General features: G+C 38.2%; 2 protein-coding genes across 2 annotated transcripts in view; both read right to left on the reverse strand.

Annotated features, from left to right (window-relative positions):
- Positions 1-23: 23 nt before the first annotated feature.
- On the reverse strand, positions 24-7,271 carry LOC103475655 (protein-tyrosine sulfotransferase 1-like). Its single transcript, XM_017308637.1, has 5 exons — positions 6,798-7,271; positions 5,676-5,834; positions 5,171-5,424; positions 2,188-2,389; positions 24-462 (listed from the first exon to the last, which is right to left on the reverse strand). Exons 1-5 carry the CDS (start codon positions 7,191-7,193, stop codon positions 424-426), a joined length of 1,050 nt encoding a protein of 349 aa, XP_017164126.1. The 5' UTR covers positions 7,194-7,271; the 3' UTR covers positions 24-423.
- A 94-nt stretch (positions 7,272-7,365) lies between these two features.
- The window catches only part of crcp (calcitonin gene-related peptide-receptor component protein), a 30,361-nt gene continuing 23,991 nt past the window's right edge, over positions 7,366-13,735 (reverse strand). Inside the window, exons 6-7 of the mRNA XM_008427447.2 lie at positions 11,767-13,680; positions 7,366-7,494 (exon numbers count right to left, since the gene is read on the reverse strand). Coding sequence (XP_008425669.1) covers positions 13,531-13,680 — 150 coding nt within the window. The 3' untranslated portion in view covers positions 7,366-7,494; positions 11,767-13,530. The remainder of the gene's footprint in view (positions 7,495-11,766; positions 13,681-13,735) is intronic.

Below are 13,735 nucleotides of genomic sequence, written 5' to 3' on the forward strand. Positions count from 1 at the left end.
AAACCATCAAAAAATGCCTGATGAACATTCAACCAAAATAATTTATTAAGAAAATAAAAGTACATTTTGAAAAATATATACAGTCATTATGCTTGACAACCACTGACTGAGCTCTTAGTGAGTTTATTGGTCTGAATACACATTCACATTGCGATGAACTTGGGAGAAAAGTTGAAACACTGTCAGGTAGGAAATGATAGGATGTGTCAAGAATCTGTGGAAAACGGTTCACGGTGAAGAGCTGACATTTAAAACGCAAATTAATCCAACAGTCCACCAGTCTTCACACTTGGAAACTGTAAACGAGTCTCAAGAAGAATGTAATGTAATCTCAACGCCGCAGTCGTCCCTGTGAGGCGAGATAACGGCTGCAAGGAAAGTCTGTTCAAGGTGCGTCTGTAAGGCGGCAGAGAGCCGCCATCTTTAACTGGGATGAGGAGGGTCTGCTGCCGTTTTCTTTCTCTGAGGGAAGAACAGAAACATTTCTCACTCACATGAAAAGAAATTTACAGAAAAAGTGAACACGCAGTTATAAGAGTCATGTTGCTTCTTCAACAGCAGGAATTCAATTCATTTTAGAGAAGATTGTCCTCAAAGCTGGTTTTGACCAAAGACGACTGTTCATTTTCCAAATAATATGACAGTAAAGGCAAAAGATCTAAACTCAACATTAGCTCTATAAATTGTCCTAGAATTTATTGCAATAAACAATAATATTGAGACCACTTTCAAGTAATATACTGGTGTGATACACCATAAAGTGGGAGAATTTAATTATCACTCCAGACCAAGATACTCTGTTAAATAGGGAAAAAAAAGTAACCAAGGTTCGGGCAACGTCTCACCAGGAGACCGGAAGTGAGGAGCCCCGCCCCCTGCTCTTCAGACAGAGTTTGGGGAAGAAGACGGCTGTCGTCCTTTTTTTCTATCACTGACGCTGTTCGTCTTTACAGGTTAGTAATGTGAAACTGGTGAGGGCTGCACCCCCTGTGAAAATGTGGAGTAACAATGTATATTTGGATACGATTTGTAATTTGATAGATGTGCTGAAACAGTGAAAAAAATAAAAATAAAAAAAAGGGATTTGTTAGCTACATTTTGGCTACAACGGCCAACTAACGGCGTTCTGAAGATCGCTACATGTATCTTTTAGCTCTGCTCCATTCCCCGAACAAACATTGGTACCCTGACATACATTGTGTTGTTTTATCTGTTAAAAGTGAATTATTATTATTATTATTATTATTATTATTATTATAAACGCTACTTTTTCCTCCCTTTCTATGTAATCAATTAAACTGTAGTTGTTCAGTGGGTCAGTAGTTATTCAAAACACATTAGAGCTTAATGTCTTGTTCATTATAACATCTCCATCTTGCATTATTTAACATAATTAATCCTCTTATTTGAGAAATGTTTTTTTTTTATGTACATCCATGCGCTGTGGATTGATTGGTGGGAGTTGATACTTTTTTACTCAGGTGAAGGCTGTGTGGTTTTTTTGGTAGCAGCAGAGGGACACAGGAATGTGATTGTTCTAGGAAGTGTTAATAATTTCATGATTTCAATAATTTGTAATAAAGAGACAGAGTTTGGGGAAGAAGACGGCGGTCGTCCTTTTTTTCCATCACTGCCGCTGTTCGTCTTTGCAGGCTCTCCTTCAAGATCAAAGGGGAAGCAGAAATTCATCGCAAGAAGAAAAAAAAACTAAAATTAAAAAAAACAAAACATCATTTGTTACAACTGTCCACTATATGCTGAGACGTGTAACACTGGCAATGGTATAATCAATAAAGATTCAAAGATCAATAAACTTTAAACTCTAATGAATATTTAACACTGGAGATATTTTACATATCCAAAATAAATGAACAAAACAACAGAAACGACAAATAAAATGGCATTTTATAAATAATCCAAATGGAAATTATTGAGCTAATTTTAATTTATCTTGCGATAAATTGATTTATTGCTTTACTGTAACAAGTCAAATTATAATGTTTCAAAAGAAAGAATCACCAACAACAACATAGAAGAAAAGTCTACTTTTAAAAAGAAACAAACCAACAATCCTTTGAAGTCATGGCTATTAAAGTGTTGAAATTTATAAAGAAATTTTAGAGTCACAATCATTTATGGAAAGAAAATAACATTTAAAAATAAAAACAAAATGCTCCCGTCCCTTACCTGTAAGTGGTTAAAAGAAGAAGTGATGGGATCCACTTTCGTGTAATCAGGAGGGTTGGCGTGCGGATTGTAGCCCAGGCGAGCGAGCATCGGGGCGATTTCGGCCATGTCGTCGATCACATTGCTGGGAATGTTTCCCACCCACTTAGAGAGGGCCTCAGTGTTCACTGGCTTCACCACCTGGTCTGTGGAGCGTTCAACCCTGTTCACACACACACACACACACACCACACACACACCACACACACACAGTTGGCCATCAGCTTACAGGTCTGACAGGGCAAAGGTGAAAACTAACCAGATAAGGAGAGAAAAACTGAACACACTTTTTAACAGCGTCTACAAACATAAAAAAGTTCAAACCAAACAGGACGTAAAAGAAAAAATGGTAAACCCTTTCAAGAGTAAAAATCAATAGTTGGCCAAAAAAAAAAAAAAATACACGTGTTAGATGAACAAAAAAAAAAAAAAAAAAAAAAAAAGAACAGCTTTCTTCACACACTCAGGTCAGGTTGTGTTTGGCCATCAGGTGAGCTTTTCTGAAAGGTAAAATAAACCAGATAAAGAGAAAAAAACTGGACATGCTTTTTAGCAACGTCTGCAAAATGTATTTTTTAAAGATTTGTAAAGTCAAAGTAGCAACTCAAACAGGAAGTAAAAGAAAAAATCAACAGTTAGCTAAATAAAAATTATACGTTTTAAAGAACAAAAATGAAAGTTGAGAAGGAATTTAAAAAAATTAACTAATAAAACCCATAAACGACATGAAATTTCACTTTCCAAGTCATTTCAATGTAATGTGTGCAATTGATGCACACATCAAAAATAAAAGCAAAAAACAGGTTTATTTTGTAACATCTTTGTGAAAGGTTATGAAACATCCGTGTGAGTAAATGTTGCATAAGTAATGAAAAATAAGAGAGCTAATTCCCCCTGAATGCAGCCCAAGTCCTTTAAATAACAGATTTGGGTTTAGCATAGTACGGCGGCCAGATTCCCACCAAATCCCCTGAACGGCTGCCAGGCAGAAAGATGCTCCGCTTGAATGACAACAAGTGAACAAAGCAGCACAAATGAAGTCTGCTGGGGGAGGTCGCCAAGCTGCGCTTGACCCCGAGAGGTTAGGCTGCTTTAGAAGAAAACTCTGGCAACACGGCGGCTCAAGTCGGATACAAATCTCCCTCCCAACCTCAGCTGCATTTTAATTCAAAAACAATTCTCTAAAACCAAACCCACATAAATGTATAATAGAAATGCTTGAACATTTTTTTACAACCTAAATATTGTAACATAAGCATGAAACCTCAGTGGTTATTAGTTACTGATGGGTCATCACTCTGCACCAAAATCAATCACTCTACAAACAGATAGCAGCTGACACAACCTGCATCAGTGATGCATGTAATGTGTTATTACAGCAATTTATCAAACCCAAGATGCAAAAGAAAGGGTCATTTTTTGAGGCAAAGCTAAGCTTGGTCCAAACTGGGTCATGACACATGGAACCATAATTCCAAACAAAGCCACAAAAGATAAGCTGAAACAGGAAAGAACTGAGGTATTACAGAGAAAAAGCTCAATCTGATTAAAATATGGTGGTGTGCGATCCTAATAGCTTTGCATAAACAAATGACTGCAAACCTAAAAGAGACAGAAGCTTTGTTGCAGACATGTGATGGTGAAAATACTTCCACAAAGACATGGGAGACCGATGAGGTTACATGGAAAACAGTTTAGAACAGAAACTACAAGTAAAGGAAGTTACTTTACTTGTAGTTATTAACATATTTAAGCCGGAACATAAATATGTTCTCACACATCTGATAATAAAACCTAAGATCAGAAGTGCTTTTTAAAACTTTTTAATAAAAAAAAAAAGTTTAAAAGTAAGTGCTACTTACTTTTTTAAAGTAATTACTTACTTTTTTAAAGTAAGTAGCACTTAAAGCACTGTTACACAACAAAAGATGGCTACTTTTAGTGAAGTATTGGTCACATAAACGTAAGTTTTAGCTCTTAAAAAATGAATAATTTACTGTACTTAAGTTTATAATTTATTTAAATGAGATCTGCACTTATTTCAATTTTGTGTTTCTTGTGAAAGTGAAATGTATTTCAACTTCTTGCAATAATAATAAAAAAAACAGCAAAGTCCAGTTATTCTGAGGAGATTCCAATGAACTGCTTAGACTGACAGGTGTGGGAATTTAAATCATATGAGTTTCTATGCTTTCTCAAAAATAAAAATTAAAGTCAAGATAAAGGTGTAATGTGGGTCCATGTAAAAATAGCCGTAGTAAAAACAGACAACAGATTTAAAAAGCTTGAAAAAAGAAAAAAATATTAAACCAGGTTGAAATAGTTAATCCCAGAAATAGTTAATCCCAGAAAGCAGAAATGTCTCACAGCTGCATGAAGGAGAGGAAACAGCTGCCTTATTCTAATTTGGTGCTTTAAAATTTGTACACTGTCGGAAAAGTACTCCATGAAAATGTGAGTATAAACAATCTTGTATCTCTCACTCTGTAACAAGAAAAGAGTTTTGTAACTTTTCTTGTTACAGAAAATGAAAGACCTGTTGTCTTTAAAATGGCTACACTTGTTCTTTTTAAACACATCCGAGTCTTACTGAGTCACTAATTAGCAACTCTTATTTTTAGATTTTTCTCCACAAGTTTTAGACTTTAAAGGTCATTTCACACGTCTACACAACTTCTCACAAGAAGCTCATCAATGATGTGCAAACAGCTTCTAGGCTGTTTTCTAAAACTTATTTTAGGTTTTGGTTTGGAGATATCTGCCTCTGAAACTTTTGCTTGTGTGCCCACACCAGAAGTGAAGCACTTTTTATACAGAACTACATTTCAAGACTATTTAATTCACGAGAGAATATGGTTCTAAGTGAACTATTCATGGTCAAACAGAGCATACTTGCATGATGAGACATGTCAGAGTTTGTTGCATTAACGTGCCAAACACTCACTTGGACAGCGAAACGCCACCAGCCTTCCCAATCAGCTCTTCGTGGTGCAGCACCGAGGCGTCCCACTCCAGCTCCAGGAAATGAAGCAAGTTCCTCATTTCCTGCTCGGGGTGGAGAACCAGCTGCTCATATCGAACAGGTAAACATCGCGCTTCCCCCACCGCCTTGCACTGGTTGAACATGGCCTCCACTGCGCCGCTCCACTTGGTCAGACAGTCTTTGTAGCTGCTCAGGTCGAACCCCGAGATGGTCACCTGAGACAAGCAGTCGATAAAAAAAATAAATAAAGTAAAAAAACCTTTCACTAAAGATTCTGCTTTGCTGTGAGAAAACATGGCTAACGTTGTTTCACTCTCCCACTCTAACCACCAACATCCCCACAGAAAGCGCAGCATCAGCACAAATTTGTGATGTGCCAGCTTGGAAATATGATCCTGCAAAATAGAAGCCATAGAAGACGTTTTCCAGCCCAGGTGAAAATAAACAAGGAAGAAAACAAGCTTACCTTACGAGATATCATGGAGTGGACGGTTGCCCGTCCGTCTCTCAGCATGAGGACAAACTTGGCTTTGGGGAAGATGCGCGCCAAATAAGACAGGGACTTCAACGCAAATGGGTCCTTGTTGCAAAGACGAGGTGCAGGCTCTCCATGGCCGACTATCACCTGCAGCGCGCACACACAACACGATTCAATACAGCCATGAGATTTAACTACAACCCTACAATAAAGTAACTATCTTCAAACTAACCTCCCCCAAATATCAGCACTGTTTAAAAACCTCCACAATCTCTTGCCAAACTATTTTCTCCTACAGCTGGAGGAAATGGAAATCTGTAAAACTCTTGTAAAACTTTTGAGATTACAGAGCAGCTTCATGTTCCAGCAGGGCAATGATCCTAACCACAGCCTGAGCTACAACAGAACCAATTAACCTAAACCATTAAATGTGTTAGAAAGGTGCTGATAAAATCCAGAAATAAAATAAATTTTGGAATCTGTGGGAATACTACAAACATAGGTTCAAAGATACTTTCAGCACGGCCTGACTGAGTTTCTGTCAGGCCGTGCTGCCTGACAGAAATTCAGCCAGCTTTGCACAACTCAGTGGGAAAGTTGTGCAAAGCTGAGAGAGACGGAGAGATTTTTGCAACGTCAGACTGAAGCTGGGCCAAACACTAAGGCACTAAGGCTGAGATTTAAAGAGGCAGTACTATGCGTTTTATAGGCGCATAGTGCTGTTTTATAGCATAACCACGTAACTATGCTACATTTACTCCCAGGAGGAGCTGCAACTTGAAGGTGGAGCTTAAGTCCAACCAGGCGTTTTGCACAGCTGAATGGTTGCCATGGAGATTAAAGGATTTCTTAAACATGCATGAAAGAATCAAGTCAATACTCCAGGTATGTTTTAGATAAGGGAATAACATTGGAACATGCTGTAACTTTAAAAAAAAAAGTAGATTTTACATGATTCTGCCCCTTTTTTTATAGCCACATTTTCACATAGCTAAAAAATGTCTACAACTCTTTCAACACATTGACGTTGTGCTGAGCTAATCTTATAATCCAATGTGTTTACGGACACAAGGGTGTTTGAGGCGTTCTCGTTTCAGACGAACCACTCACCTCCAACAGAAAGGCTCGCACCGCTGCGTCCAGCACCTGGTCAGTCACGCCGGCCTCGTCCAGGCGTATCCTCTCCCTGTCGGAGCGACTCCAGGTAGCCCTCATAGCCAGGAGGCGAGGGATCACCCTGGTCTCCTCGCCGCACCGAACGGCGCTGTGCGCATCCAGCATCACGCGCATCAGCGTGGTGCCGCTCCGAGGAAAACCCCCGATGAAGATGAGGGGCGTGTCTTCCGGGAAGTGTGGCAGACTCTGATTGCCCGAGGCCATATTGAGTTTCATCCAGTGGTAGCGGTGGCTTTTCCGAGGGCAGTCTATAGTGTTCATGCCCAGGTAGAGCAGGGAGGCGGAGCAGAGGAGCACGAAGCCCAGCAGCATGTTGGTTCTGCCTCGCATGGCTGTTAGGGTATTTTTTTTGGAAATCAGGAGCACATAAAATCAAACTTGGGTGGTGTAGATGGATTCTGATGTGAGAGAATCCACGTCTTAAAATTTAACCGGAGTCATTTAGACATAATCAGATCAACAGAGAAGAGTCCAACAGAGATGAGTGGAAGTGGAAGTGGAAGTGAAGCTGAAGAAGCTGGAGGCTGGGATTCTTCCTCACTCCTCTACAGCCGTCATGGTGTGTTCTCCGACTGCAGGACCCAAACCTGCCGCCGACCAGTCAGCCACGTCGCCTAGCCATGACTCCAACCTAAAACACACACAGATTTTACACTATGAGTTGGAATAGTTTTATCAAGACTTTACAGTGTGACAAAGATTACCTCAGGATGAGTTTCACAGCCTTCTGAGTAATCCAGCAGGTTTAATTATCCAATTTACAATTCTAATAAAAAGCTCTAAAACATAGCCAAAGCATGAGTAAGTTATTACCCACTAGCAGGGAGTCGTGGAAACTGTTGTTTAGGCAGAAACACTGGAACATAGTCTCTGAGGGGCTGAAATGAAGCTAGGATTTTAGTTTTCTTAAAGCTGCTATGTTGCTGCTTCTGGCTGTCGAGCCATATCAAAGTTCCCTGCGGCAGGCCGCGACACGTCCAAAGCTACCAATTACAAATCCGTCATGTTTTCCTTCTCACTGACAAATTCTGTCAAACTCAAACACTCAGCAATGCCAGTTTTAGATCAGGTTACTACTTACAGAGTAAGACATCCTGCAACTTCTCCATTTCATTTCTGCAGTGTGTACAGAACATTTCTTCATATAATCCACTTCCCCCTACTAGCATGGAAAATAAGCAAGTCAAGAATTAGTTTTTCTGCCATCTTTTTCAGACGGAAAGTGGTGAAAGTCTAACATCTGGATGCCACGTGGAGCTAAACGTCCCTGTGCTGCCTAAAAAGAAAAAAAAATCTCTGGCCATCAGATCAAAAACAGAAAACATCTGGATGAGGCTCAAGGTGAGGCCTTATGAGCCCTTGGAGTTTTTAATGTGTTCTTTTTTGCTTCTATTTAACGTGCAACTAACATGGATTTGCAAGGCAAGTTTTAAAAGATTTTTTTCCTGACTGAATTTCACTTAAAATCAATCATTTTCTGTCCCATAAAATACTTTAAATAAAAATGTATTAAGTTATAAACAATTTAACTTCAGAGGCTATTATACACAAGTTGCTTGCACATAATTGCTCTTCAGAAATGTATCTTAAAGCTAAATTTATCTTAAAACTAAATCTTCATTTAGTTTTGTGGCCTAAATAAAGGCCACAAAACTACACCCAATGGGAGTAACACAATAGGAAAAGGGTTTCTGTAAAGTGTAACGATTGTGAGCAAGTACAATGTGCTTCAAACAGGCTTCAAAAAAGCCAAAGTCATCTGATCACTAAATACCAACAGACAAGATCAGTTAAACAAACAGTGATGACTTGGGATCACAGGTTGCAAACAGGTAATGGGGTAAGAGGTGGATGGTAAACAATTTTAAGAAAACAGGAACTAAGAACTAGAAGAGCTGACTTCCTGCCAACGTTCAAATGGGCAGAACAACCCTTTAAATTTTCTTTCAGTTAAAGGCTAAGAACATAAACATATTTTTTAATCATAGCAGTCTGTGCAACTGCAGGGTGCAGCAAGATTAGATCCACAGCTTGACAGATGCATAAATAAAGAAAAAATGTGGGGGTTTTGTCAGAGCAAAGGCATGTTTGCATGTTTTAACTTAGGACATGTACTGAGCGTTGTAAGAGTAAAAAAATCCCCTGTGTTCACATCTTTTTTTAGTTTTCTTCCATAGATGCTTATATAGTTTATTAAAGCATTTGTATTTTCTTTTTTTGTGTGTGCAACAGCACTATTTATCAGAATTTAGTCAAGAAAATAAACCAATCCATATAAAGGCCATGCTGATTTTTCATTATAAAAACTGTTTTTCTTCTTCCCCAATTATGATCCTGTCACATACACATATTAATAAACAAAGGAATCCTATGCAGTTTTGAAAAGTGGAATATTATAGGATCAGATCAGTTTTTTCTATAATTGGGTAAGAATGAAGGACTAAAATGAAGTATGGAAAAATATTCCAATGTCAACGTGATAAATACAGGGATCTGTAATCAATCCCTACCATCCATCTAATGCACATATGTGATATGTTCACACCTTAATTCTTTTGTCATTATTTTTTCCTTCAATAACATTTTGTTTTCTACAAAGCTTCCTAAAATAGTCATTTTCCTTCCTTTCTACATTCTTTCCTTACAACACTTCTTCTTTCCCCACACTCTGTTCTGCTTCCTTCTTTTCATCAAACACCCACTTACAACAATCTTTGTTTTCCCATCAGAATAATTTTTTCTCTCTTCCCTTTTTTCAATCGGTTTCTTGCATCCTTCCAATCTATTTTCCTTCCTTCCCGTCAGTGTGGTGTTTGCAGGTTCCGCATTTAAATTCAGAAACATCTGCTGCTGAGACATGGAGAACTTTTGTTTTAAAAACAGATGCTGACAGTAAGATATGTCAATGGCGATTTGAAGAAGAGTGCAGGTTTTAAATTAAACGATCCCCGGAACCCGGAGCCCCAGGCCCAGCAGCTACACACATCTGGCCTGGTTAAAAATCCCCCTTAACTGCGTCTCTAAAAAATTCAAAGAGCCAGGTGAACGACCTGCCTGCAAACCCACCTCTCTCTGCGCCATTTACCCTCCTCTACTTGCTGTGAACAAACTCACTCTATCTGAAGCCAACGGCGGTTTAAAATTAATAAACATGTCAACTCACCAACGGCCGTGAAACTGCCGAAAATTCGAAGAGGAAACGGACAAGGACCTTGATCTAAAAAAAAAAAAAAAAAAAACGCCCGATACACACCGCGGTTGTCCTCACGAGAATTTCCCCGTTTTTCCTTTCTCGGTTATTAGCCGCTCCACGTCACAGCAGTGATATTGACGACATGTTGGCATTAAATGAAAGAATAACTCGATGTTTCGCTGCTTATCCCGGCGTAACTTTCATAGAGAAGTCGAGGAGCTGTTTACCGTTGAAAATGAGAAAAAAAAGACACACAATCGACACGAGCAACACGAAGCAGAGAGAACTCGCCTCTGATTGGGTAACCGCAAAAGCTGGATTGTAACACTGTCTGTGATTGGTGGAAGCGTTAAAGGGTTATTCCGCTTATTTGACAGCTCAATTTTTTTTTCTACCACTGGAGACTAAAATTACTTTACCACATCGATTGGTTTGCTTTCAGCGAAAGCCCACCGGGGAAATTTAATCACAGTGAGGGATTTACTGGAGGTTAAAGCCGCCACGTTTAATTTAACCATCTTTTCATTAGCAACAGATTTTTGGTTTGCTCTAAAGTTACATCTGCTTGAAGAATTAAAGCCCTCTAAAGAAGGCCAAGTGTTACCAAGACATTTAAGCAACGTTGTGAAAGCACAATAAATAACACATCAAATAAGCACTTCTTGGATAAATGAGAGGCATAAATAACTGAAAAAGTGTTTCACATAAAATAATAAAATAGTGGCCAGCCTTTTTATTAACACTGAATGACAATAACTATGAATCATAATATTTACAGATATACAACTGGTGGTAGACCTATGCTGTCAAAAAGACAAAATAGCTGGACCCAGCCAAGAGAACATAAAGTCAATAACACATTACTGCTGCTTTATGTTAATGCACTGAGACTGAGTATGAAATAGTTTTATACTACTGGGATTACATGAGCWGCAGCCAATCTATTAACCGTGTGCATCCCAGTCTGTAAACTCTGAGCAGCGTTGCCACTGCTGTGGTGCCGTTTCCTGCCTTCATTTTGACCTAAATCTAGAGAAATGAAAGGTTTTCCAACTCAAGGTTGTATCAATACATGTGAGTTCTACTGAGTCACCACAACCACAAAATGCTGTGAAGAAAACAGGAAATCGCATCAAATGTCACACAGTTCATAAAACAAACAAAAAACAAAAGATGCTTAGATAAACTTTGAAATGTGTTATGATTTCTGGATGATATAAGTTTCATCAACTTAATATTTCCCAAAAACATACAACCAATGCCTTGTAAAAGCATGTATTTTATTCACAAATATCAATGTATATATATATATACACTGGGAAGTACACTGAACTGGTATAATATAAAGCTACAAAGAAATGTTTTACACCAAACCATGCTTGTCTGACGTAAATGCAGCAACTTGGAAAAAATAAAGTAAGCATACCCCAAAATACATGCATCCCTATAGACTAATGGTGCTAAACATAATACATTCCCACGCTTTTAAATTTCTTTGGTAAAACAAAACAAAACAAAAAAAAAAAACATGCACCATTTTCCTTCCACAAACTCATTTGTGCTTCTCTTAACATAAAATAATAAAATCTAGTGAAGCAACAAACTGTGAACAAGGAGTACAAATAACTGCAAGGCACTAGAAACAGCAGCCTTTAGWGAAATATTTTTCTCTCTTTTTCTCAAGTGGAGCTCTTGTTTTCTGCCACTGACCTTTCTGAAGAGTTGTCTCCGCATTTYTCTTTTTGTCTTCTTATTTGTGTCCCGTGGAATGTTGAAAGGTTTAAGCGGGCTTAATGAGGTCAATTCAGGCTAAACCCTTGGTTTCAAGTGGCAAACACGACTAACTTCTTTTCCTCTGTGCTTTACTTGTACTGCATACAGCAGTACATTTAAATGAAATGAATAGAAGAAACATGATGCCTGAATGGTGAGAGACTCACTTATCGGTCTTGAACGAAACCTAAAACCTAAAAGAACTCCAATAAGAATACTCCTGTATTTATTCCCATCTTAAGAACCAGTTGTTATTTAGTCTTTGTATAAACAAGTTTTATAAAAAGAAATGTAGCTGAAGCATATTGATTAGTTTTTATTTTAGTTTATTGGCATATCCTGGGACTTTTCTCAAAAAATGTATGACTTTCTGTTTACCAAGGGTAGAAATGGCATAAAAGGTTGTTGTTATTAAACAGAAAATAGAACTGGTTCAGAAGYACAATAAGAGAAATAATTAAACTGTTTAATATGGCAAAGGTTGGAAGAGGACTCAACCCCATTTTGCCACCATAAACAGTGAGCACAATGGTGAGGGAAGTAAAACAATAGATGCACAAATCTCATCATTAGAGAGCAGCAGCATGTTTTTCACTGTGGGTTGATTATACTGCAATACAACATAAAATTCTAGCAACACTTTCCGCAAACCTTTATACTTTAATTTCTTTCAGAAAAACATCTAAATTCATATTWGTTATTTGAAAAATTAAATTTTTTATTATTATTTTAGGTTTAATGAGCCAAAAACAAAACAAATAATCTCTAAGTTTTCTAAATAGCTGTTTTAGGAATTTCAAAATTTGTARGTGCTTCAACCRTTCTCTAGTTTTTCAAGACTTTATTCTACAGACTGGCTGATCAAATTATCACAACCAAATGAAACATCTTAGTCCAAGACGAAACTATAAAAATGAGCCAATCATGCAGTCATTAACTGAAAAGTTTGAAGAGCAATTTTCTTGCTGAAATAAGAAAAACGCATATGTTACTAAGAAGGAGAGGTWGAAGTTGTGTTAAGAGATTTTACAGTTTCTCTAGCTTTACACAAAGACGTTTTCTATTTAAAGTGTTGACTCATGTCCTCTCTCTGCTTTTCTTCTTCTTTGTCATGAGTCTACTCTTTACTGCACATTTGTATGCCAGCTCTTTAAGGAGCTGAGTAAGAACAGGAAACTGAGTTGATATGCAAACACGAAGGCAAAAAACAGAAACCTTCACACTTTCAACCTGAACATCCTTCCTCTGCTGCAAGAGAACAGCAGCAAAACACAAACTATCCCAAGGCTGAAGCTGAAGCTTGACATGAAAACAAGAGATACAATAAGGTTCCATCTCCCATCAATATTAACAAAGTAAAATGAATATTGTGCTTTTGGATTGGAACAAAATTATTTAATGTATGTTTAAGGCTGCAGGTTACATAAATGTTATTTGACACATAAAACTGAAGATCTCCTCCCCTTTTGAGAGCACTTCTCTGTGCAATACTGACATATCTTAMAGAGATTAATCTCTTCTGTGTGAAAGTGAGCATGTTTTGGTCCAAACTGTTTTCATTGCCATATTATCTGAAAAAAACAGGATTAACAACTCAGCTTTTAACTGCAGTCTTGTAGYCTCTGTGCATCCTGTCTTTGTGTAAACAGTTCTGCAACGTGTTTAGCCACATAACAGGTTCTTCAGATGGGAGTCACCGTGTCACGACTGTTTTCCGCCTTCATCCATCTCCGCATCGGCGGCCGCAGCTATGTTTTCCTGCTCCGGGTCACCTGGGAGGACGTCTGCCACGTTCTGGATGAGCTCCTCGATCTGCTCCTCCGACAGCCGCTCTTCACTTTCCTCCACCATCTCAACACAACAGGAAAGTGGAGGCCATATTTAGTCAGGCCTTTTATGACAGTTT

Source organism: Poecilia reticulata, linkage group LG14, assembly GCF_000633615.1.
Source record: "Poecilia reticulata strain Guanapo linkage group LG14, Guppy_female_1.0+MT, whole genome shotgun sequence".
Taxonomy (NCBI): domain Eukaryota; kingdom Metazoa; phylum Chordata; class Actinopteri; order Cyprinodontiformes; family Poeciliidae; genus Poecilia; species Poecilia reticulata.